The sequence below is a fragment of the Oncorhynchus masou genome, chromosome 32 (assembly GCF_036934945.1).
Source record: "Oncorhynchus masou masou isolate Uvic2021 chromosome 32, UVic_Omas_1.1, whole genome shotgun sequence".
NCBI classification, from domain to species: Eukaryota; Metazoa; Chordata; class Actinopteri; order Salmoniformes; family Salmonidae; genus Oncorhynchus; species Oncorhynchus masou.
In genome coordinates this window covers 4,601,949-4,625,349 of record NC_088243.1, presented here as the reverse complement: position 1 = coordinate 4,625,349, position 23,401 = coordinate 4,601,949, and the positions used below count along the sequence as shown (strand labels likewise).

The window sequence follows — 23,401 nt, the reverse complement described above, 5'->3', positions numbered from 1 at the left end:
CATACAGTGAATTATAAGTGAAATAATCTGTTTGTAAACAATTGCTGGGAAAAGTAGATGTCCTAACCGACTTGCCAAAAGTATAGTTTGTTATCAAGAAATTTGTGGAGTGGTTGAAAAACTAGTTTTAATGACCCCAAACTAAGTGTATGTAAACTTCTGACTTCAACTGTATATACTGTATTTTCTACCATCTATTGCATCTTGCCTATGCCGCACGGCCATTGCGCATCCATATATTTAATATGTACATATTCTTATTCCATCGCCCTACATTGTGTGTGTATAAGGTAGTGAATTTGTTAGATTACTTGTTAGATATTACCAGAAGCAGCTACACTCAGATTAACATCTGCTCACCATGTGTATGTGACCAATAAAATGTTATTTGATTTGAGTTTTAGAGTTATGCTCAGGCAAAACAATTAGGCTAATCTGTACTTCCATATTTCCAATTCTTAAAGATATGCCATTTATTGAAATTACTTGAATTCTGGTATTTATTTTTATTTTTATTTAACTAGGCAGGTCAGTTAAGAACATATTCTTATTTTCAATTACAGCCTAGGAACAGTGGGTTAACTGCCTGTTCAGGGGTAGAACAACTGATTTGTACCTTGTCAGCTTGTGGATTTGAACTTGCAACCTTTCGGTTACTAGTCCAACGCTCTAACCACTAGGCTACACTACCATATACTTAAGTTTTTAATGTAAAGTTATAATTTAATCGTATTATTATATGTAGTAGAAAGCGATGGGTTCGAAGAAGCCTACATAACCAACCCATAAAGTAAAAATGAACATCCACATATGACCAGCTATGTAAACTTTAACATTGATTTATCCTGCAATAGATGTCATTCAATTGGACATGTTTGTCTTCTTCTAATGCCTCTTAAGGTGACAGTAACCTAAAAGTAAATGAATGTAATCAGATTACGTTACTGAGTCTGGGGTAATCCAAAGGTTACTTTACTCATTACAATTTTGGGCCGGTAACTAGTAACCGATTACATTTAGAAAGTAACCTACCCAACCCAGCGCACCACATAGAATACTCTGCGACGCAACGCTGCAAGGCAAACGCAGCGTAAATGAAAGTACTTCTGGTGTCCCTAAATGCAAAAACACTGTCGGTGTGATCGAGGGGATTAGATGAATGCAATCATTATGAACACAGATGAACGTTTTGGGGGGGGGTCTTCGTGATTTCACAGCCGAGGCCGTGCAAGAAATCATGTCAAGTGAATGTTCCGCCATCACAAGCCCCTGAGCCTGTGTACAGATGTATTTTGGAGTGGACAGTGATTGAAGCAGTGTGATTGAGTTTGTTAGTTGATTGTGTTTAATTTTGAATGATGCCGTTTCCCGCAATGTATTTTTTAATTCTATACCCTGTCCAACTGGTGGCGATAATGCACCATTAACATTCAATGCCAACCGCTGTTAAACCCCATCGAATAAGTATACATTTTGAATATGTTCCCAATGAAGTGGAACAAATGTAGATTTAGTTGCCGAGTGATTCAGGAATGCAAAAAATCTGAGACAGTCATTGATTTTTTTATAAGCTATTCAAACTAAATTTGACTTTAATAACCTAGGTATCCTATTTATTTTGATCGAAGCCCCATAAGATGAGGTGCAAACTTGTGGTCCCACACTTTCACTGGACAAAAGAGGCGATACCTCCCTGTGCTTTTACGCAAACGCACTAACTGTCTACGCAGGACGCCAAGTGAAGGGCCGAGATTCAACGATTACCACACATCAACAAGCGCTTCTTGTGTCGCTGGACACTGGCTAAAAATGCATCGGACTATTCAAGTGGGATTGTTCTGCGTCTGCGAGAATAACCAACGCTTGAAAAATGACGAGTTATAAACTAAGAAGAAGTCTCTCATCTTTGGAATTGAATGAAGAGTCTTGTGCCACAACGCAACTCGAAGTGCACCACCAAGGCCATGATAGAGGCAGCTTTTTACATACAGATGTGTTGTCAGTCTCTAGCTACCGTAATAATATCTATCAAACTTTTTAAAAAGTTACAATAGTCATACTAGCTATACGTTTAGTCATGACATCTAACTGAAATATGTAGCTAGCTGGCTAGCTATATGTTTATTTTTGGTAGCTAGCTAGCTCAGATAGCATAGAGCTAGCCAGTTAGCGTAGCTAGCTGACGAACTTGTTTTTTTAAATAGCGCTCGAGCTAGCTAACGGTAGCTAATCAGCTAGCCAGTTGGCGTAGCTAGCTGACGAACTTGTTTTTTTAAATAGCGCTCGAGCTAGTTAACGGTAGCTAATCAGCTAGCTCAGAGAGCATATAGCTAGCTAACGGTAGCTAATCAGCTAGTTCATATAGCATCCTGGTTAGTAAATGAGACCATTTAACGGTTGGAGTTGCTAGCCAGTTAGCGAACTACAGTAACACTTTTTTCTTGTGTCAAATCTGACAACCACTTTCTAGCTAACTAATGTTAGCCCGTAGGCTTTTCACTTTTTAACTGTGTTAACTTACCAATAACGTTAGCTAACGGTAATATATATACATTTTTTGTTTGTTTTTAATTTCTAAATAGTTAACATTACCTTACCCGACTAGGTGTATGGTGTAGCTAGCTAGCTGACTTTTCCACCGTGCCTGGACTGACCGAACCCCACCAGGACAAGCCGGGGCCGATGCTGACGGTCCGGATCACGGCAACGTAAGGAGCCATGCAGCCGCAGCAAATATACGACTTTTCAAGTGACGAGAACAGTCACAAATGGCGAGGCCTCTTCGTGCAAGCGTTGCGAAAGGTAAAACTACTTTTTTTAAAATAAACTTAAAACTATTAACACATCTCAAACGTGGTTGTTAATTGGCGAGGTGATGGAGTAACTACTGATTTATCTTTATTTTGATTTATGTTCCCAAAATGCACACTAAAATATACTGCAGGCAAACAATATACAACTTGCAACTTGGCTCAGAGTCAGAGCGTCAACATGTTGCAGGCAGAATCCGGTGTGTGTTAATTACTCCTATTCTGTTGTAAAACGTTTTGCAACAAACCGTTTACTCCAAACGGAAAAATATTTAACGAAAACGAGAGTTTCTGTTGGACAAATTCGGGTAGTTCCTCCCCGTTTCGTTTGCTCTGTTTGCTTCCGTTTGTTTTAAAGGTAAACGTAAAGAACCTAGCCCTGATATTGGTACTCCCTTGTTATCAACAATATCATGTTTTCCTCTTGTTTTGGAACACATCGCCCTCAATACAGATACAGGCCTAAAAGTGAAAACGAGAGAGCGTCATTGACCTCAAGCCCTAGTTGAGATCAGAGCCAAACAGAAATGAGGGATGGCTCCTTGACACTCAGTTACTACCACGCATTTCCCTTGTGGAAAATGTTGTCACAAACCATATATCTATCCCTTAGCCCATAACAATATGCATTAGCTACAATATGCATTACTTGGCAAAAGCAGCACGAGGCCAAGTTTTTTTTGTCTGTGTTTCTGAAGTCAATGGTTTGGCTCAAATTGATTCTTTCCACTGTCTTGTTTTGAGGTAGTATCTCTCTACGTGACTAGCAGCATAGTACTGTCAACACATTGCTTAGCGATTGACATGACCGTTTAATCACTGATGTGACTAGGCTATTGGTTTGCCAAATCTCCTACAGTAGTAACCAACCCGGTCCACCGTAGAGATCAAGCCAAGCAGCCGATGCACTTTCAGGTTTAGCCTAGCTCAAATTCCCCCCACTCCCAATTCCAATCCAATAAGACACAGCCAAACTGTCAGTACACTTCATATTTTGGCGGCCATTTTTATTCATGTCTTCATCATATTTTAGTCCCATGGCAGGACTCTCCACGCCTATAGGTTTTTGTTCCAACCCCAGGTGTAACTAACCTGGTTCAGCTTATTAATCAGGTGTGCTATATTAGGGTTGGCGTACACCTACGTGAGGGTAGCTCTCCAGGAACAGGGTTGGAGAGCCCTGGTTTAAACCTACAGGAGGGTATCTCTCCAGGAACTGGGTTAGAGAGCCCTGGTTTAAACCTACAGGAGGGTATCTCTCCAGGAACAGGGTTGGAGAGCCCTGGTTTAAACCTACAGGAGGGTATCTCTCCAGGAACAGGGTTGGAGAGGCCTGGTTTAAACCTACAGGAGGGTATCTCTCCAGGAATATGGTTGGAGAGCCCTGGTTTAAACCTACAGGAGGGTATCTCTCCAGGAACAGGGTTGGAGAGCCCTGGTTTAAACCTACAGGACAGGAGGGTATCTCTCCAGGAACAGGGTTGGAGAGCCCTGGTTTAAACCTACAGGAGGGTATCTCTCCAGGAGGGTTGGAGAGGCCTGGTTTAAACCTACAGGAGGGTATCTCTCCAGGAATATGGTTGGAGAGCCCTGGTTTAAACCTACAGGAGGGTATCTCTCCAGGAACAGGGTTGGAGAGCCCTGGTTTAAACCTACAGGAGGGTATCTCTCCAGGAACAGGGTTGGAGAGCCCTGGTTTAAACCTACAGGAGGGTATCTCTCCAGGAACAGGGTTGGAGAGCCCTGGTTTAAACCTCCAGGAACGAGAGGGTTTAAATCAGGAGGGCATCCAGGAACAGGGTGGAGAGCCCTGGTTTAAACCTACAGGAGGGCCAGGGTTGGAGAGGCCTGGTTTAAACCTAAACCTACATGAGGGTATCTCTCCAGGAACAGGGTTGGAGAGGCCTGGTTTAAACCTACAGGAGGGTATCTCTCCAGGAACAGGGTTGGAGAGGCCTGGTTTAAACCTACAGGAGGGTATCTCTCCAGGAACAGGGTTGGATAGGCCTGGTTTAAACCTACAGGAGGGTATCTCTCCAGGAACAGGGTTGGAGAGGCCTGGTTTAAACCTACAGGAGGAATCTCTCCAGGAATGTGGTTGGAGGCCTGGTTTAAACCTACAGGAGGGTATCTCTCCAGGAACAGGGTTGGATAGGCCTGGTTTAAACCTACAGGAGGGTATCTCTCCAGGAACAGGGTTGGAGAGGCCTGGTTTAAACCTACAGGAGGGTATCTCTCCAGGAATATGGTTGGAGAGGCCTGGTTTAAACCTACAGGAGGGTATCTCTCCAGGGTTGGAGAGCCCTGGTCCAGGGTATTTATCTGGTCCTGAACGAGCTGCAGCTGTCGCGGAGTAGAGTAGTGACGTCGGGTTTCCCCTTCTCTAAATAGACAACTTGATTTTCACAAACCTAATTGAAGCTTACGAGGCAAACATTTTTAGCCAAGAGGACGTGTGCAGTCTGTATCCCTGTGGCCGATGCATCTCTTTCACGATATCGCTCGCACTTCTTTTCGGTCTCTGTTCCCAGGTCTCTGTCTGTCACTGGGTTGAGCTGATTTTCTCTCGTTTGAACCTGTGACCTATACGGACTTGTATACCGGCTGAGTAAACCACATGCTCTCTGTCGTGTTTTAAATGTATATCTCACTTGCCACTTTACTAGGTACACCCTTCAAGTACTTGTCTGTCTGTGTGTGTGTGTGTGCCTGTCTGTGTGTGTGTGTGCCTGTCTGTGTGTGTGTGTGCCTGTCTGTGTGTGTGTGCCTGTCTGTGTGTGTGTGTGCCTGCCTGTGTGTGTGTGTGCCTGCCTGTGTGTGTGTGTGTGTGTGTGTGTGCCTGCCTGCCTGCCTGTGTGTGCCTGCCTGCCTGTGTGTGCCTGCCTGTGTGTGTCTGCCTGCCTGTGTGTGTGCCTGCCTACCTGTCTGTGCCTGCCTGTCTGCCTGCCTGCCTGCCTGTGTGTGTGTGTGCTTGTCTAAAACACAGCTACATATCTGACCATGTATAGAGGCTCATGGCCCTGATGTGACTTTAGTGTTTTGAGTCACTTCTGATTTGAGAGGGACTTGGGGGCTGCATGGGGGACATGTCTAGACTGAAGTGGTACCGCTTTGTCCTTGTCAGCAGCGCACGTTAGATTCCTGTAACAGTTTTGTAACGGTTGCTGTCGATGCCAGTCATCAGATTGGTTAACCAACTGCTTCTGATTGTAAAGCTGATACGTTCGAAAAGGAAATGAGCCAATACAACTGCACCATCCTTTTTCCACAAAGCTGTGTGTGAATGATCCCGGGGAGTGTGTGAATCTGGCTGGTGTTTGTTAAGACACCAAACAGAAGAAAAATTAACTCAAAACAGGAAAAGACTACCCAAAAAGCTCTTATTGGTTGCAAAATGTTAAAAAGAAGCGATTTCTGTTGCATGCCATAATGAACAGGACCCTCCCAGGTGAAGAGATGTGGCGGGTGAAGTGTTGGTGTTTGTTTCACTGCCCTGTGTGTAATACGGCCTGTCACACACACACACAGAGAGAGAGAGAGGGAGACTGACTGACAGTCAAAACCATAACAAACCTCTCCTAACTGTGACTCACTCTCTATCTTTAACAGCTGTCCTGAGGGGCTTTACTGACTGGGCAGGAAGAGGAAATAGTTTTAAGGCATCTGCATGCTTCCTGTTGGAAACAGTTGGTGCATATATTATGACAATGTTTTTTTTTTTTTGAGGCAAGCCAATGTTCCTTGCTGAAGTCTAAACCCCATTCATCTGTGATTGGTCAACAGTAGGGCTTGCCAAAAAAAAACGGTAACCGATATTTAAAATTTTAGCGGCCTTTTTAAGCATTTTAGTACAGTTAAATAGTTAACACACACACACGGACACAGCAGTCTCAGGCACTGCATCAGTGAAAGAAGCGTTCGAATCCAGGCTGTATTGAATCCGACCGTGATTGGGCGTCCCATAGGGCGGCATACAATTGGGCCAGCGTCGTCCGGGGTAGGCCGTCATTGTAAATAATCTCAACTGACTTGCCTAGTTAAGGTTACACACATCACACCACACGGACCAAAAAGTCATTTTGTTGGCATTTACGTATGTCCCCATTACCAGTAAAACATCTTCAAAACCTCTTTCTTTCACTTACTTGCTGTGCTGTTTCGTTGCTTAGTTATTTCATTCTCAACCAGAATTTCATCATACATGTCAAGCTGTGAAGTTTCAGCTCTGTCTATCCGTGGCCTCTCTTCCTCGGTGCGCACTGTCACTGTGTCCATTTCCATGTTGTCCAGCATTGTGTAACATTTCACGTAAACCCTGTTTCTTGTCTGCATCGAAGTTTCTGTCCTTGTACATAGCATCGAGCATGGTGGTGACACAGTAAGGAGAGAATGCCACCAAATCGCTTGTTCACAGCCTGTGTCGGCAGTTTTGTTGAGCGGGTGTTTCAATTAGAGGTCGACTGATTATGATTTTTTTTAACGCCAATACCGATTATTGGAGGACCAAAAAAGCCAATACCGATTAATTGGCCGATTTTTTTAAATATATATATATATACAGTGCCTTGCGAAAGTATTCGGCCCCCTTGAACTTTGAGACCTTTTGCCACATTTCAGGCTTCAAACATAAAGATATAAAACTGTGGGACAGTGGGACACAATCATGAAGTGGAACGACATTTATTGGATATTTCAAACTTTTTTAACAAATCAACTTACCTTGGCTTACTGCATTCGTATAACAGGCAGTCTCCTTGTGGAGTGCAACGAGAGAGAGGCAGGTCGTTATTGCGTTGGAATAGTTAACTGTAAGATTGGATCCCCCGAGCTGACAAGGTGAAAATCTGTCGTTCTGAAAGAGGCAGTTAACCCACCGTTCCTAGGCTGTCATTGTAAATAAGAATGTGTTCTTAACTGACTTGCCTAGTTAAATAATAAAGGTATAAAAAAATAGGCAAAACCGGTGTCCAAAAATACACATTTCCGATTGTTATGAAAGCTTGAAATCGGCCCTAATTAATCGGCCATTCCGATTAATCGGTCGACCTCTAGTTTCAATGCCATGACAGAGGGTATCACGTCTGCTGCAGACACAGTTGATGAGCTTATTTCTCCAGTCAGTTGTTCGAATGGAGCAACTTAGTCTGTTCATGTTTCAGACGTGTTCTCAAATGCCATTGAAATAGCAGCAGCGGTACGACAACCAGCACATTGTTGAGCATGAAATGCTACTACTGCCACTACTGCTACTACTTGCACTACTGCTAACCATGCTACTACTGCCAATACTACTGGTAATACTACTGATGCTGCCTCTGCTGCTACTATCACTACTACTGATGCTGCCTCTGCTGCTACTATCACTACTACTGATGCTGCCTCTGCTGCTACTACTGATGCTGCTACTACTACTGATGCTGCTACCTCTGCTGCTACTACTACTGATGCTGCTACCTCTGCTGCTACGACTGATGCTACCTCTGCTGCTACTGATGCTGCCGCTACTGCTGATGCTACCTCTGCTGCTACTACTGATGCTACCTCTGCTACTGATGCTGCGGCTACTACTGATGCTGCTACTGCTGCTACTACTACTGATGCTGCCGCTACTACTGATGCTACCGCTGCTACTACTACTGATGCTACTACTCCTTATGCTAGCTCTGCTACTACTGCTACCGCTGCTACTACTACTGATGCTACCGGCAGTATCATGCTGTGGGGATGTTTTTCAGGGACTGGGAGAATAGTCAACACGCCCCTCTTCTGGGCCCCTCTCTACCAACAAGCCCCTCTTCTAGGCATCTCAAGGTTGAAGTTTCATTAGTTGTGTCTGAGATGTAGCCTAGTGACTTGACTCTGTTTATTCACTGATAACTCAAAGTGCTGTACAGAAACCCAGCCTAAAACCCCAAACAGCTCCAGAGCACTCAGGACCTCAGACTGGTGGTGAAGGTTCACCTTCCAACAGGGCAATGACCTTAAGCACACAGCCAAGACAAAGCAAGAGTGGCTTCGGGACAAGTCTCTGAATGTCCTTGAGTGGCCCAGCAAGAGCACGGGCTTGAACCTGATCCAACATCTCTGGAGAGACCTGAAAATAGCTGTAATCTCTGCCAAAGGTGCTTCAACAAAGTACTGAGTAAAAGGTCTGAAGACTTATGTAAATGTGATATTTCAGTTTTATTTTTAATACATTTGCAAACATTTCTAAACCTCCTTTTGCTTGGTGATTTATGGGGTACTGTGTGTGTAGGTTGAGGGGGAAAAATAACAATTTAATAATATTTTAGAACAAGGCTGTAAGGTCACAATGTGGAAAAAGTGAAGGGGTTTGAAAAGTTTCCAAATGCACCGTAGATTTAAATTTGTCTCCTCCCTCTACCGCCTCTTCCTGTCTGTGGGACAGCGAGCACTTGTTTGGCTGATGAAACTAACAAACGGACCAGTAGGGTTTTGTGAATGGAGCCAGGCTTAGGAAAGGAAACCCCCTTACTTCCTGTGTCTCTGTGTGATGACTCAGAATCCTAACAATGCATGGTGTCGTGTGGAATCTGAGGGGAAGATGATTTTTTTTGTCTTCTTGCTGTTTATCTATTTTCATGTTCCATTTTAGGTTTGGCTTTAGTTTCCATTTAGTGTCTCTTGGACTTTGGTTAAACAGATGAGCACAATGTGACCGTAAGCAAGAAGATTGTTTGTATTCCAAGTAGAAACGGTACTATAGTAGTGTATGGAGCAATGAAACATTTCTGGTAACTTAAATAATAGATTAAGTCATTCAATTGTCTGTAAAGACCTATGGGTTAATGATTTTTTTTTTTTTTTTTTTTGTATCACCCAAACGAGCAGAATCTAATAGAGCCCTGTCTGTCACTATCACCCAGACCGGCAGAATCTAATAGAGCCCTGTCTGTCACTATCACCCAGACCGGCAGAATCTAATAGAGCCCCGTCTGTCACTATCACCCAGACCGGCAGAATCTAATAGAGCCCCGTCTGTCACTATCACCCAGACCGGCAGAATCTAATAGAGCCCCGTCTGTCACTATCACCCAGACCGGCAGAATCTAATAGAGCCCCGTCTGTCACTATCACCCAGACCGGCAGAATCTAATAGAGCCCCGTCTGTCACTATCACCCAGACCGGCAGAATCTAATAGAGCCCTGTCTGTCACTATCACCCAGACCGGCAGAATCTAATAGAGCCCCGTCTGTCACTATCACCCAGACCGGCAGAATCTAATAGAGCCCCGTCTGTCACTATCACCCAGACCGGCAGAATCTAATAGAGCCCTGTCTGTCACTATCACCCAGACCGGCAGAATCTAATAGAGCCCTGTCTGTCACTATCACCCAGACCGGCAGAATCTAATAGAGCCCCGTCTGTCACTATCACCCAGACCGGCAGAATCTAATAGAGCCCCGTCTGTCACTATCACCCAGACCGGCAGAATCTACGGTGCCGTGTTGGACAGTCAGCCACATTCCTCATGCTGGGCCTGGGGGCCATGTTTTGTCATCAGAGCTGGATGTATTATTTGCCAGCCAGGGTAATTCCGTCACTACCATGTGAACACCACAGCCTTGTGCTTGTTTTTCTCTCTCCCTCCCTCTCTTCACAGCAGTTTAGCAGACTGCCAGTCCCATAATAGTGTCTGTACAGAGTAGACAGCATTCCAGTGATAGGCCACACCACCTCCTGACGACCAGACTGAGATGGAGTCTGTTTCCACCCACAGATCCACTTGGCAGACCACACCCCTCTTCTGGGCCCCTTTCTCTTCTGGGCCCCTTTCTACAACACACCCTCTTCTGGGCCCCTTTCTACAACACGCCCCTCTTCTGGGCCCCTTTCTACAACTCTTCTGGGCCCCTTTCTACAACACGCCCCTCTTCTAGGCCCCTTTCTACAACACGCCCCTCTTCTAGGCCCCTTTCTACAACACGCCCCTCTTCTGGGCCCCTTTCTACAACACGCCCTTCTTCTGGGCCCCTTTCTACAACACGCCCTTCTTCACCCCTTTCTACAACAAGCCCCTCTTCTAGGCCCCTTTCTACAACACGCCCCTTCTCTTCTAGGCCACAACACACCCCTCTTCCTTTCTACAACAAGCCCCCCTGGGCCCCTTCTACAAGGCCCCTTTCTACAACAAGCCCCTCTTCTAGGCCCCTTTCTACAACAAGCCCCTCTTCTAGGCCCCTTTCTACAACAAGCCCCTCTTCTAGGCCCCCTCTTTCTACAACAAGCCCCTCTTCTAGGCCCCTTTCTACAACAAGCCCCTCTTCTAGCCCTTTCTACAACAAGCCCCTTTCTACAACAAGCCCCTCTTCTAGGCCCCTTTCTACAACAAGCCCCTCTTCTAGGCCCCTTTCTACAACAAGCCCCTCTTCTAGGCCCCTTTCTACAACAAGCCCCTCTTCTAGGCCCCTTTCTACAACAAGCCCCTCTTCTAGGCCCCTTTCTACAACAAGCCCCTCTTCTAGGCCCCTTTCTACAACAAGCCCCTCTTCTAGGCCCCTTTCTACAACAAGCCCCTCTTCTAGGCCCCTTTCTACAACAAGCCCCTCTTCTCGGCCCCTTTCTACAACACGCCCCTCTTCTCGGCCCCTTTCTACAACACGCCCCTTTCTACAACACACCCCTTTCTACAACACGCCCCTCTTCTAGGCCCCTTTCGTCGACAACACGCCCCTCTTCTAGGCCCCTTTCGTCGACAACACGCCCCTCTTCTAGGCCCCTTCCGGCAACACGCCCCTCTTCTGGGCCCCTTTCGTCGACAACACGCCCCTCTTCTGGGCCCCTTTCGTCGACAACACGCCCCTCTTCTGGGCCCCTTTCGTCGACAACACGCCCCTCTTCTGGGCCCCTTTCGTCGACAACACGCCCCTCTTCTGGGCATCTCAAGGTTGAGGTTTCATTAGTTGTGTCTGAGATGTAGCCTAGTGACTTGACTCTGTTTATTCACTGACATGTTATGTAACAGGAACTGATGGGGGGGGCTACGCCATTACAATCCTCACATCACAAGGATGTTTTTTTATATGACGTAACTCAAATCAAATGTATTTATCAGCTGATGTAAGAAGGGCTTTATATCTCAAAGTGCTGTACAGAAACCCAGCCTAAAACCCCAAACACCAAGCAATGCAGGTGTAGAAGCACGGTGGTTAGGAAAAACTCCCTAGAAAGGCCAAAACCTAGGAAGAAACCTCGAGAGGAACCAGGCTATGAGGGATGGCCAGTCCTCTTCTGGCTGTGCCGGGTGGAGATTATAACAGAACATGGCCAAGATGTTCAAATGTTCATAAATGACCAGCAAGGTCAAATAATAATTATCACAGTAGTTGTCGAGGGTGCAACAAGTCAGCACCTCAGGAGTAAATGTCACTGTGTCTCTGACGTTTGTCCCGTTTCCCTCTGTGTCTCTTCCAGGTGCAGCTGCAGGTGCATCCCACCCTGTCAGCCAAGGAGGGAGCTCTGGAGCACATCGAAGAGCTGATCCTGCAGCTCCTCAACATGCTGTGTGTGGCCCAGCCGCGCTCTGTGCAGGACGTGGAGGAGCGAGTCCAGAAGACCTTCCCCCACCCCATAGATAAATGGGCCATAGCTGACGCCCAGTCGGCCATCGAGAAGAGGAAGAGGAGGAACCCCCTACTGCTCCCTGTGGATAAGATACACCCTCTACTCAAGGTACATATCCCCCTTACCAGGACTCAAATGAGAAACAAGTCATTGGTAGCACTGGCATCCACAACATTTAGGAGCTCCAGAAAATCTCCCCCTACCTCTAAACCCCCTCCCTCTCTCCCCCCTACCTCTAAACCCCTTCTCTCTTCTCCCCCCTACCTCTAAACCCCCTCTCTCCTCTCCTCCCTACCTCTAAACCCCCTCTCTCCCCCCTACCTCTAAACCCTCTCTAACCTCCTCCCTACCTCTAAACCCCCTCTCTCTCCTCCCCCCTACCCCCTCTCCTCCCTACCTCTAAACCCCCTCTCTTTCCTCCCCCTACCTCTAAACCCCCTCTCTCTCCCCCCTACCTCTCCCCCCCCCTACCTCTAAACCCCCTCTCCTCCTCCCTACCTCTAAACCCCCTACCTCTAAACCCCCTACCTCTCCTCCCCCTTACCTCTAAACCTCCCCTCTCTCCTCTCCCCCTACCTCTAAACCCCCCTACCTCCTCTCCTCCCCCTAAACCGTCTCTCTCCTCCCCCTACCTCTTCTCCTCCCTACCTCTTCTCCCCCTCTCTCTCCCCCTACCTCTTCTCCTCCCTACCTCTAAACCCCCTCCTCTCTCCTACCTCCTCTCCCCCTACCTCTAACCCCCTCTCTGTTTGTCCCATCAACAGGAGGTGCTGGGTTATAAGATAGACTACCACGTCTGCCTGTACATCGTGGCGGTTCTAGAGTACATATCAGCTGACATCCTGAAGCTAGCAGGAAACTACGTTGGTAACATCAGACACTATGAGATCAGCCAGCAAGACATCAAGGTGTCCATGTGTGCAGACAAGGTAGGAAACATACCATCTGTCTGTCTGCGTCTAGCTGCCTCTGTCTGCGTCTAGCTGCCTCTGTCTGCGTCTAGCTGCCTCTGTCTGCGTCTAGCTGCCTCTGTCTGCGTCTAGCTGCCTCTGTCTGCGTCTAGCTGCCTCTGTCTGTGTCTGTCTGTGTTTTTGCATCTCTCGCTCACCTTCATTGCCAATCCACTCCAAAGTCGGTAGATATGGTCCTGGTTGACTTGCTAACCTGTCTCTGTGTCCGTCCCAGGTGTTGGACATGTCTGACCTGATGTCTCTGTGTCCGTCCCAGGTGTTGGACATGTCTGACCTGATGTCTCTGTCGCAGGTCCTAATGGACATGTCTGACCTGATGTCTCCGTTGCAGGTCCTAATGGACATGTCTGACCTGATGTCTCTGTCGCAGGTCCTAATGGACATGTCTGACCTGATGTCTCCGTTGCAGGTCCTAATGGACATGTTTGACCTGATGTCTCTGTTGCAGGTCCTAATGGACATGTTTGACCTGATGTCTCTGTGTCCATCCCAGGTGTTGGACATGTCTGACCTGATGTCTCTGTGTCCGTCCCAGGTGTTGGACATGTCTGACCTGATGTCTCTGTGTCCGTCCCAGGTGTTGGACATGTCTGACCTGATGTCTCTGTCGCAGGTCCTAATGGACATGTCTGACCTGATGTCTCTGTTGCAGGTCCTAATGGACATGTCTGACCTGATGACTCTGTTGCAGGTCCTAATGGACATGTTTGACCTGATGTCTCTGTTGCAGGTCCTAATGGACATGTTTGACCAGGACGAGGACATCGGTCTGGTGTCTCAGTGTACGGAGGAGCCGTCGTCGTCCGGAGAGCTGACCTACGACGACCTGGTGCGCCTGGAGATTGCAGAGGAGCGCCAGTACCTGCGGGAGCTCGACCTCATCATCAAGGTGTTCCGACATCACTTCCTGTTCAACAACAAGATCTTCACGCCTCAGGTGAAAACAGTGTAACAGCTTATAGACACCTCGGGTGGAAACGGTAGCTGGGTTATAAACAGCTTATAAAGCACCTTGTTGGTGTTTGTTTCCTTGTTCCTTGTCAATCATTAGCTCATTGATGAAATAAATATTTTTAATTAAATCATTCAAAAACCTTTTATTAATGCAATTGCAGACAGAAGTTGACTACAGGAACAATGAGCGCATGTTTCCGGGTAAGTTCTGCGTCAAAGAAGTCTCAAGTCGTTTCATTAAACCCAAAGTCCGGCCCTCGTGATGTCACTGCCTACGTCATTATCTTCTATTCCTGAGACCAACACCATGCCGACTCGACACGTTTAAACTCTTGTTCACATAGCTATCTAAAAGCTCAGCAGTAAATGTCCCAAGTTGATTTACAGTGGAATGTCTGACTAATCTCTTGTCTCTTACGCTCTCCTGCAGAGTTCTGTCTTCACAGTCACACATTTCTCAGACTGTTTCTACATAAGAGGCAGAAGAGACTAGAAAAGTACTGTGGAACAATAATAAACTGAATATAATGAATGTATATATTGTTAGTCTGTAGTCTAAGGACCCTATACATGTAAGGAGGGAGGGTGTCTTATAACCCCTCTTCTATTAATAACTCGTAAGCATAATCAATTATTATAATACAGTTTAAATGTATTTGGCTAAGGTGAATGTAAACATCCTCCTTCAACCGTATATTCGAACAGTCAGCTGAGTCATATGTTAGAATAGTCTTAGTTGAAAATTCAAACATTGTCTGAGTCGTATACTGTACCCGTCAGAAGTTTGGACACACCTACATCATTCAAGGGTTTTTCTTTATTTTGACTACTTTCTACATTGGAGAATGATAGTGAAGACATCAACACTATGAAATAACACATATGGAATCATGTAGTAACCAGAAAAGTGTTAAGCAAATCAAAATATACTTAAAATGATTTATTCTTCAAAGAAGCCACCCTTTGTCTTGACGACTGCTTTGCATGCTCTTGGCATTCTCCCAACCAGCTTCATGAGGTAGTCACCTGGAATGCATTTCAATGAACAGATGTGAATTTCTTTCCTTCTTAATGCGTTTGAGCCAATCCATTGTGTTGTGACATGGTAGGGTTGGACGTAAAACACACGGCCGGGCTGTGTAAGGGGTTCCCGAGTGGCACCGCGGTCTAAGGCACTGCATCTCAGTGCTTGAGGCATCATTACAGACCCTGGTTTGATTCCAGGCTGTATCACAACCAGCTGAGATTGGGAGTTTCCCATAGGGTGGCACACAATTGGCCCATGCATCGTTAGGGTTTGGCCGTGGTAAGCCGTCATTGTAAATAATAATTTCTTCTTAACTGACTTGCCTAGTTAAATAAAGGTTCAATAATTAATTAATTAATTAATTAATTAATTAATTAATTAATGAAAGGGCTATTTGACCAAGGAGGGTGATGGAGTGCTGCATCAGATTACCTTGCCTCCACCTAATTGAGATGGTTTGGAATGAGTTGGACCGCAGAGTGAAGGAAAAGCAGGCAACAAGTGCTCAACATTATGTGGGAACTCCTTCAAGACTGTTGGAAAAGCATTCCAGGTCAAGCTGGTTGAGAGAATGCCAAGAGTGTGCAAAGGGTGGCTATTTGAAGAATCTCAAATATGAAATATATTTTGATTTGTTTAACACTTGTTTTTTTGGTTACGACATGATTCCATATGTGTTATTTCATAGTTTTGATGTCTTCACTATTATTCTACAATTTAGAAAATAGTTTTTTTTAAATAAAATAAATAAAAACCCTTGAATGAGTAGGTGTGTCCAAACTTGTGACTGGTACTGTATGTATTAGAATGGACTCTACTGAGCCCAGTGGCGGTCTGTGCTGTTTAAGATGAGCATGGCCTCTATTACATCATATTGGATGACTGTCATTCATATTCCATTCAACCAGTTCAATGTAACAGTGACGGGTTTAGGGTTAGAGGTGACGGGTTTAGGGTTAGAGGTGACGGGTTTAGGGTTAGAGGTGACGGGTTTAGGGTTAGAGGTGACGGGTTTAGGGTTATTAGGGTTAGAGGTGACGGGTTTCGGGTTGGAGGTCGCCGGGTTTCGGGTTGGAGGTCAACCGATAATGTTTTTTCAACGCTGATACCAATTTATTGGAGGACCCCATAAAAAAGCTGATACTGATTAAAAACAATTTTTTTGTGTGTGTAATAATGACAATTACAACAATCCTGAATGAACAATGAACACTTCATTTTAATTTTAACTTAATATAATACATAAAATCTATTTAGTCTCAAATAATGAAACTTGTTCAATTTGGTTGAAATAATGCAAAAACAAAGTGTTGGAGAAGAAAGTAAAAGTGCAATATGTGCCATGTAAAAAAAGCTAACGTTTCAGTTCCTTGCTCAGAACATGAGAACATATGAAAGCTGGTGGTTCAATATTCCCAGTTCTTCAATTTCCCAGTTAAGAAGATTTAGGTTGTAGTTATTATAGGAATTATGACACTTCAATTATTTCTCTCTATACCATTTGTATTTCATATACCTTTGATGTTCTTATAGGTACTTTAGTATTGCCAGCCTAATCTCAGGAGTTGATAGGCTTGAAGTCATAAACAACGCTGTGCTTCTAAACGCAGTAACTTGCTGTTTGAATGAATGCTTACGAGCCTGCTGCTGCCTACCACCGCTCAGTCAGACTGCTCTATCAAATATCAAATCATAGACTTAATTATAATATAATGAACACACAGAAATACAAGCCTTAGGTCATTAATATGGTCAAATCCGGAAACTATATTATCCAAAACAAAACGTTTTATTCTTTCAGTGAAATACTGAACCGTTCTGTATTTTATCTAACGGGTGGCATCCATAAGTCTAAATATTGCTGTTCCATTGCACAACCTTCCATGTTATGTCATAATTATGTACAATTCTGGCAAATTAATTACGGTCTTTGTTAGGAAGAAACTCATCTCATAACGAGCCTGGCGGCCCAAACTGCTGCATATACTCTGACTGCCTGCACTGAACGCAAGAGAAGTGCCACAATTTCCCTCGTTAATATATCCTGCTAACATGAATTTCTTTGAACAACATATGCAGGTTTAAAGATATATACTCGTGTATTGATTTTAAGAAAGGCATTGACGTTTATGGTTAGGTACATTTGTGCATTGTGCTTTTTTTTGTGAATGTGCTTTTGTTAAATCACCTGTTTTGGCGAAGTTGAAGTAGGCTGTGATTCGATGATAAATGAACAGGCACCGCATTGATTATATGCAACGCAGGACAAGCTAGTTAACCTAGTAATATCATCAACCATGCGTACTTAACTAGTGATTATATGAAGATTGATTGTTTTTTATAAGATAAGTTTAATGCTAGGTTGCATCTTACCTTGGCTCCTTGCTGCCACAAGGTCCTTTTGACGCTGCACTCTTATAACAGGTGGTCAGCCTGCCACGCAGTCTCCTCGTATATCGCAATGCAATCGGCCATAATCGGCGTCCAAAAAGGCAGATTACCGATTTTTGTTTTGAGCAGCTGAAATCGGCCCTAATTAATCGGCCATGCCGATTTAATCGGTCGACCTCTGTTTAGGATACTACATGATACTCTAATTGTCCCTATACCCATCATGAGATTGCTACAACGTAGCCTACGAACGACAGTTTACAACGTAGGTACACACAGGTCAAGAGAACAGTAAACCAAGTCGTGTATGTATTAGGACAGAGGCCTGTTTACAAACACTCAGTCAAGTTTCCCAACATTTTGACCGTATACCAAAGCCATTTTCACCCAACCCCTGCGTCAGACCGTTACCGCTAAACTACCGTAATCAGCTAACTAGCTAATCTGGAGCTGCAATGCTGCTATGATGTGAAATGCTTCCGGTTGACTTCATAACGTGAACCTGTGCACCTTCATAACGTGAACCTGTGCACCTTCATAACGTGAAGAACCTGTGCACCTTCATAACGTGAAGAACCTGTGCACCTTCATAACGTGAAGAACCTGTGCACCTTCATAACGTGAAGAACCTGTGCACCTTCATAACGTGAAGAACCTGTGCACCTTCATAACGTGAAGAACCTGTGCACCATCATAACCTGAACCTGTGCACCTTCATAACGTGAAGAACCTGTGCACCTTCATAACCTGAACCTGTGCACCTTCATAACCTGAACCTGTGCACCTTCATAACGTGAAGAACCTGTGCACCTTCATAACCTGAATCTGTGCACCTTCATAACGTGAAGAACCTGTGCACCTTCATAACGTGAAGAACCTGTGCACCTTCATAACCTGAACCTGTGCACCTTCATAACCTGAACCTGTGCACCTTCATAACGTGAAGAACCTGTGCACCTTCATAACCTGAATCTGTGCACCTTCATAACGTGAAGAACCTGTGCACCTTCATAACGTGAAGAACCTGTGCACCTTCATAACCTGAACCTATGCACCTTCATAACGTGAAGAACCTGTGCACCTTCATAACCTGAACCTGTGCACCTTCATAACGTGAAGAACCTGTGCACCTTCATAACCTGAACCTGTGCACCTTCATAACGTGAAGAACCTGTGATTCACAAACAGGCTGAACATTCACTATTGTATCCTAGAAGACTGTTCTGTTCTGAGACTTTTTTCAGCGAAGTAAAGATTATTGTCCTGCTGCCAAAAAAAATAAACAATCGTAAACACTGAGGTTCAAATCACCGGTTTAAACACAGAAAATCCCCTTTTTTTGTTAAAACACTGGATTGCATTTCACTTGGCTGAAGAAAAACTGTGCTGAGTGGAGAGTTTAGTTTTATTTACTGGTCTGCTGTGGCTTTGCCTATTTGGGACAGACAGTGTATCGTTTGAGTGAGCCCAACTATATACATAATTAACTACTAAGAGATCTTATCTGTTGCTCCTGCCAAAATAAATTTAGAGCTGACTGCAAAAATATCCTGGAAAATGGCTTTGAGATGTCCAGGAAGTGGGAGGGGTCAAATATGGCTTTGACATGTCCAGGAAGTGGGAGGGGTCAAATATGGCTTTGACATGTCCAGGAAGTGGGAGGGGTCAAATATGGCTTTGACATGTCCAGGAAGTGGGAGGGGTCAAATAATGAGACAACAACCTCCATATGTGAAGGATGATATCCACTATCTAATGCCTTATCATCTCTTAAGGACTGTGCGGTGTACCGTTTTTATGGGGCCGTGTATTTCCATATTAAACGAACATCATGTTCCTCTCTGGCTCCCTGCAGGATGTTGAAGTTATCTTCAGCAACATTTCGGACATTCATGAGCTGACGGTCAAACTTCTGGGGCTGATAGAGGACGCAGTGGAGATGACCGCTGACACGAGCCCTCATCCTCTGGTGGGCAGCTGCTTCGAGGACCTGGCAGAGGTAGGACATCATACACAGCTAGTTCATCAATACTGTACCAGAGGGTTATAATGGGACTCTAGTTCATCAATACTGTACCAGAGGGTTATAATGGGACTCTAGTTCATCAATACTGTACCAGAGTGTTATATTGGGTATCTAGTTCATCAATACTGTACCAGAGTGTTATATTGGGTATCTAGTTCATCAATACTGTACCAGAGTGTTATATTGGGTATCTAGTTCATCAATACAGTACCAGAGTGTTATATTGGGTATCTAGTTCATCAATACTGTACCAGAGGGTTATAATGGGACTCTAGTTCATCAATACTGTACCAGAGGGTTATATTGGGAATCTAGTTCATCAATACAGTACCAGAGTGTTATATTGGGACTATATTTCCAGAAAGGGTGTTGTTCTGCCTGTCATAGGTACCTACAATACCTAGTTCTACATCACACACATTCAGGGACACTTCCAGCCTACTCCTAGATCTCTTCTTTCAACTCCAGGAGCAGGCGTTTGATCCGTATGAGACCCTATCTCAGGACATCCTGTCCAGACAGTTCCACGAGCACTTCAGCAGCCTGATGGCCCGGCCTACTGTAGGACTATACTTCCAGGTAACACACACACACGGTGCTGGATGTCCAAGCCCACAATAGTACCTCTAGGTAAACATGCTACCTGGCATTGACACAGAGAGATTATTTCAGAGATATACACTGCGTTGGTGTCTTAAACTCTCAACTGGAAGTTAACATGGACGTTTCCAACATGTTTCATGGTTAATGCAAACAAGGATCTCTGGATTACCCTTTTCTGATTGGTTGTTCCGTGTCCGTAACGAGGTTCTCTGGCTTACGCTTTTCTGATTGGATGTTCCGTGTCCGTAACGAGGTTCTCGGGCTTACCCTTTCTGATTGGTTGTTCAGTGTCCGTAACAAGGTTTCTCAGGTTTAGCCTTTTCTGATTGGTTGTTCCGTGTCCATATCAAGGTTCTCGGGCTTACCCATTTACATTTACATTTACCTTTAAGTCATTTGGCAGACGCTCTTATCCAGAGCGACTTACAAATTGGTGAATTCACCTAATGACATCCAGTGGAACAGCCACTTTACAATACCCCTTTCTGATTGGATGTTCAGTGTCTGTAACAGGAGATATTCTAGCTGATGCTAAATTCCCTAAAATGTCTGTGAAGGACATGCTTCCTTTGTAGTTTAGTTAGTTATCCACATTGATCTGTTGTGTTGTTACCTGGACATTCCTCCCCTCAGGAACAGCAGTCAATTATTAATACTAAAAACCTATGCCGCCCGGCACCTATTCAAGACAGTGTTTGATGTTGTATTCCATCTGAGAGCGTTGAGACAGGCAGGATAAATCAGGGCTATATAACACGTAAGGCTGGTAGTGTTTCCAGGTGAGGTCACTGGGGAAAACTCTTGCCTTTTTAAATATAGTTGATGAAGAGTGAGCCTCTTTGTGTTCCTGTGATGCTCTATGTTCTGATGGAAACGTCCTTCCTGGTTCTGGTCCTTTGTTGTTAGCATCTGGCCTGCTTCTCTGGGCTGTCTAGCCTCAGAGCCTCTGTCTGGCCTGCTTCTCTGGGCGGGAGGGGAGAGCGGAGGGGGGAGCTGGATGCTATGACAATGTTGACTCGGGTTACTCTGCCCAGTCCACCACAGTCATCCCTCTTCTCCGTCTCTACAGTAGTATGTAATGCTGGTGTCTCTCTACAGTAGTATGTAATGCTGGTGTCTCTCTACAGTAATATGTAATGCTGGTGTCTGTCTCTACAGTAGTATGTAATGCTGGTGTCTCTCTACAGTAGTATGTAATGCTGGTGTCTCTCTACAGTAGTATGTAATGCTGGTGTCTCTCTACAGTAGTATGTAATGCTGGTGTCTCTCTACAGTAGTATGTAATGCTGGTGTCTCTCTACAGTAGTATGTAATGCTGGTGTCTCTCTACAGTAATATGTAATGCTGGTGTCTCTCTACAGTAATATGTAATGCTGGTGTCTGTCTCTACAGTAGTATGTAATGCTGGTGTCTGTCTCTACAGTAGTATGTAATGCTGGTGTCTGTCTCTACAGTAGTATGTAATGCTGGTGTCTCTCTACAGTAGTATGTAATGCTGGTGTCTGTCTCTACATTAGTATGTAATGCTGGTGTCTCTCTACAGTAGTATGTAATGCTGGTGTCTGTCTCTACATTAGTATGTAATGCTGGTGTCTCTCTACAGTAGTATGTAATGCTGGTGTCTCTCTACAGTAATATGTAATGCTGGTGTCTGTCTCTACAGTATTATGTAATGCTGGTGTCTGTCTCTACAGTAGTATGTAATGCTGGTGTCTGTCTCTACAGTAGTATGTAATGCTGGTGTCTGTCTCTACAGTAGTATGTAATGCTCGTGTCTGTCTCTACAGTAGTATGTAATGCTGGTGTCTCTCTACAGTAGTATGTAATGCTGGTGTCTGTCTCTACAGTAGTATGTAATGCTGGTGTCTGTCTCTACAGTAGTATGTAATGCTGGTGTCTGTCTCTACAGTAGTATGTAATGCTGGTGTCCGTCTCTACAGTAGTATGTAATGCTGGTGTCTGTCTCTACAGTAGTATGTAATGCTGGTGTCTGTCTCTACAGTAGTATGTAATGCTGGTGTCTCTCTACAGTAATATGTAATGCTGGTGTCTCTCTACAGTAGTATGTAATGCTGGTGTCTCTCTACAGTAGTATGTAATGCTGGTGTCTCTCTACAGTAGTATGTAATGCTGGTGTCTCTCTACAGTAATATGTAATGCTGGTGTCTCTACAGTAGTATGTAATGCTGGTGTCTCTCTACAGTAATATGTAATGCTGGTGTCTCTCTACAGTAGTATGTAATGCTGGTGTCTCTCTACAGTAGTATGTAATGCTGGTGTCTGTCTCTACATTACTATGTAATGCTGGTGTCTGTCTCTACAGTAGTATGTAATGTTGGTGTCTGTCTCTACAGTAGTATGTAATGCTGGTGTCTGTCTCTACAGTAGTATGTAATGCTGGTGTCTGTCTCTACAGTAGTATGTAATGCTGGTGTCTGTCTCTACAGTAGTATGTAATGCTGGTGTCTGTCTCTACATTACTATGTAATGCTGGTGTCTGTCTCTACAGTATTATGTAATGCTGGTGTCTCTCTACAGTATTATGTAATGCTGGTGTCTGTCTCTACAGTAGTATGTAATGCTGGTGTCTGTCTCTACAGTATTATGTAATGCTGGTGTCTCTCTACAGTATTATGTAATGCTGGTGTCTGTCTCTACAGTAGTATGTAATGTTGGTGTCTGTCTCTACATTACTATGTAATGCTGGTGTTTGTCTCTACAGTAGTATGTAATGTTGGTGTCTGTCTCTACAGTAGTATGTAATGCTGGTGTTTGTCTCTACAGTAGTATGTAATGCTGGTGTCTGTCTCTACAGTAGTATGTAATGTTGGTGTCTGTCTCTACAGTAGTATGTAATGCTGGTGTTTGTCTCTACAGTAGTATGTAATGCTGGTGTCTGTCTCTACAGTAGTATGTAATGCTGGTGTCTGTCTCTACAGTAGTATGTAATGCTGGTGTCTGTCTCTACAGTAGTATGTAATGCTGGTGTCTGTCTCTACATTACTATGTAATGCAGGTGTCTGTCTCTACAGT

The 23,401-nt window shown here is 44.6% G+C and overlaps 1 protein-coding gene across 2 annotated transcripts in view; it reads left to right on the top strand.

Moving 5' to 3' along the window:
• The first annotated feature begins 1,692 nt into the window (after positions 1–1,692).
• LOC135525487 (son of sevenless homolog 2-like) overlaps positions 1,693–23,401 on the top strand; it is a 63,365-nt gene continuing 41,656 nt past the window's right edge. The window contains exons 1-7 of one of the 2 annotated variants that reach the window (XM_064953157.1): positions 1,693–2,015; positions 2,606–2,802; positions 12,247–12,504; positions 13,161–13,325; positions 14,098–14,304; positions 19,595–19,738; positions 20,234–20,344. In XM_064953157.1, coding sequence (XP_064809229.1) covers positions 2,719–2,802; positions 12,247–12,504; positions 13,161–13,325; positions 14,098–14,304; positions 19,595–19,738; positions 20,234–20,344 — 969 coding nt within the window. In that variant the 5' untranslated portion in view covers positions 1,693–2,015; positions 2,606–2,718. Of the gene's footprint in view, positions 2,803–12,246; positions 12,505–13,160; positions 13,326–14,097; positions 14,305–19,594; positions 19,739–20,233; positions 20,345–23,401 lie in introns of both variants that reach the window. The other variant, XM_064953156.1, reaches the window with a different exon arrangement.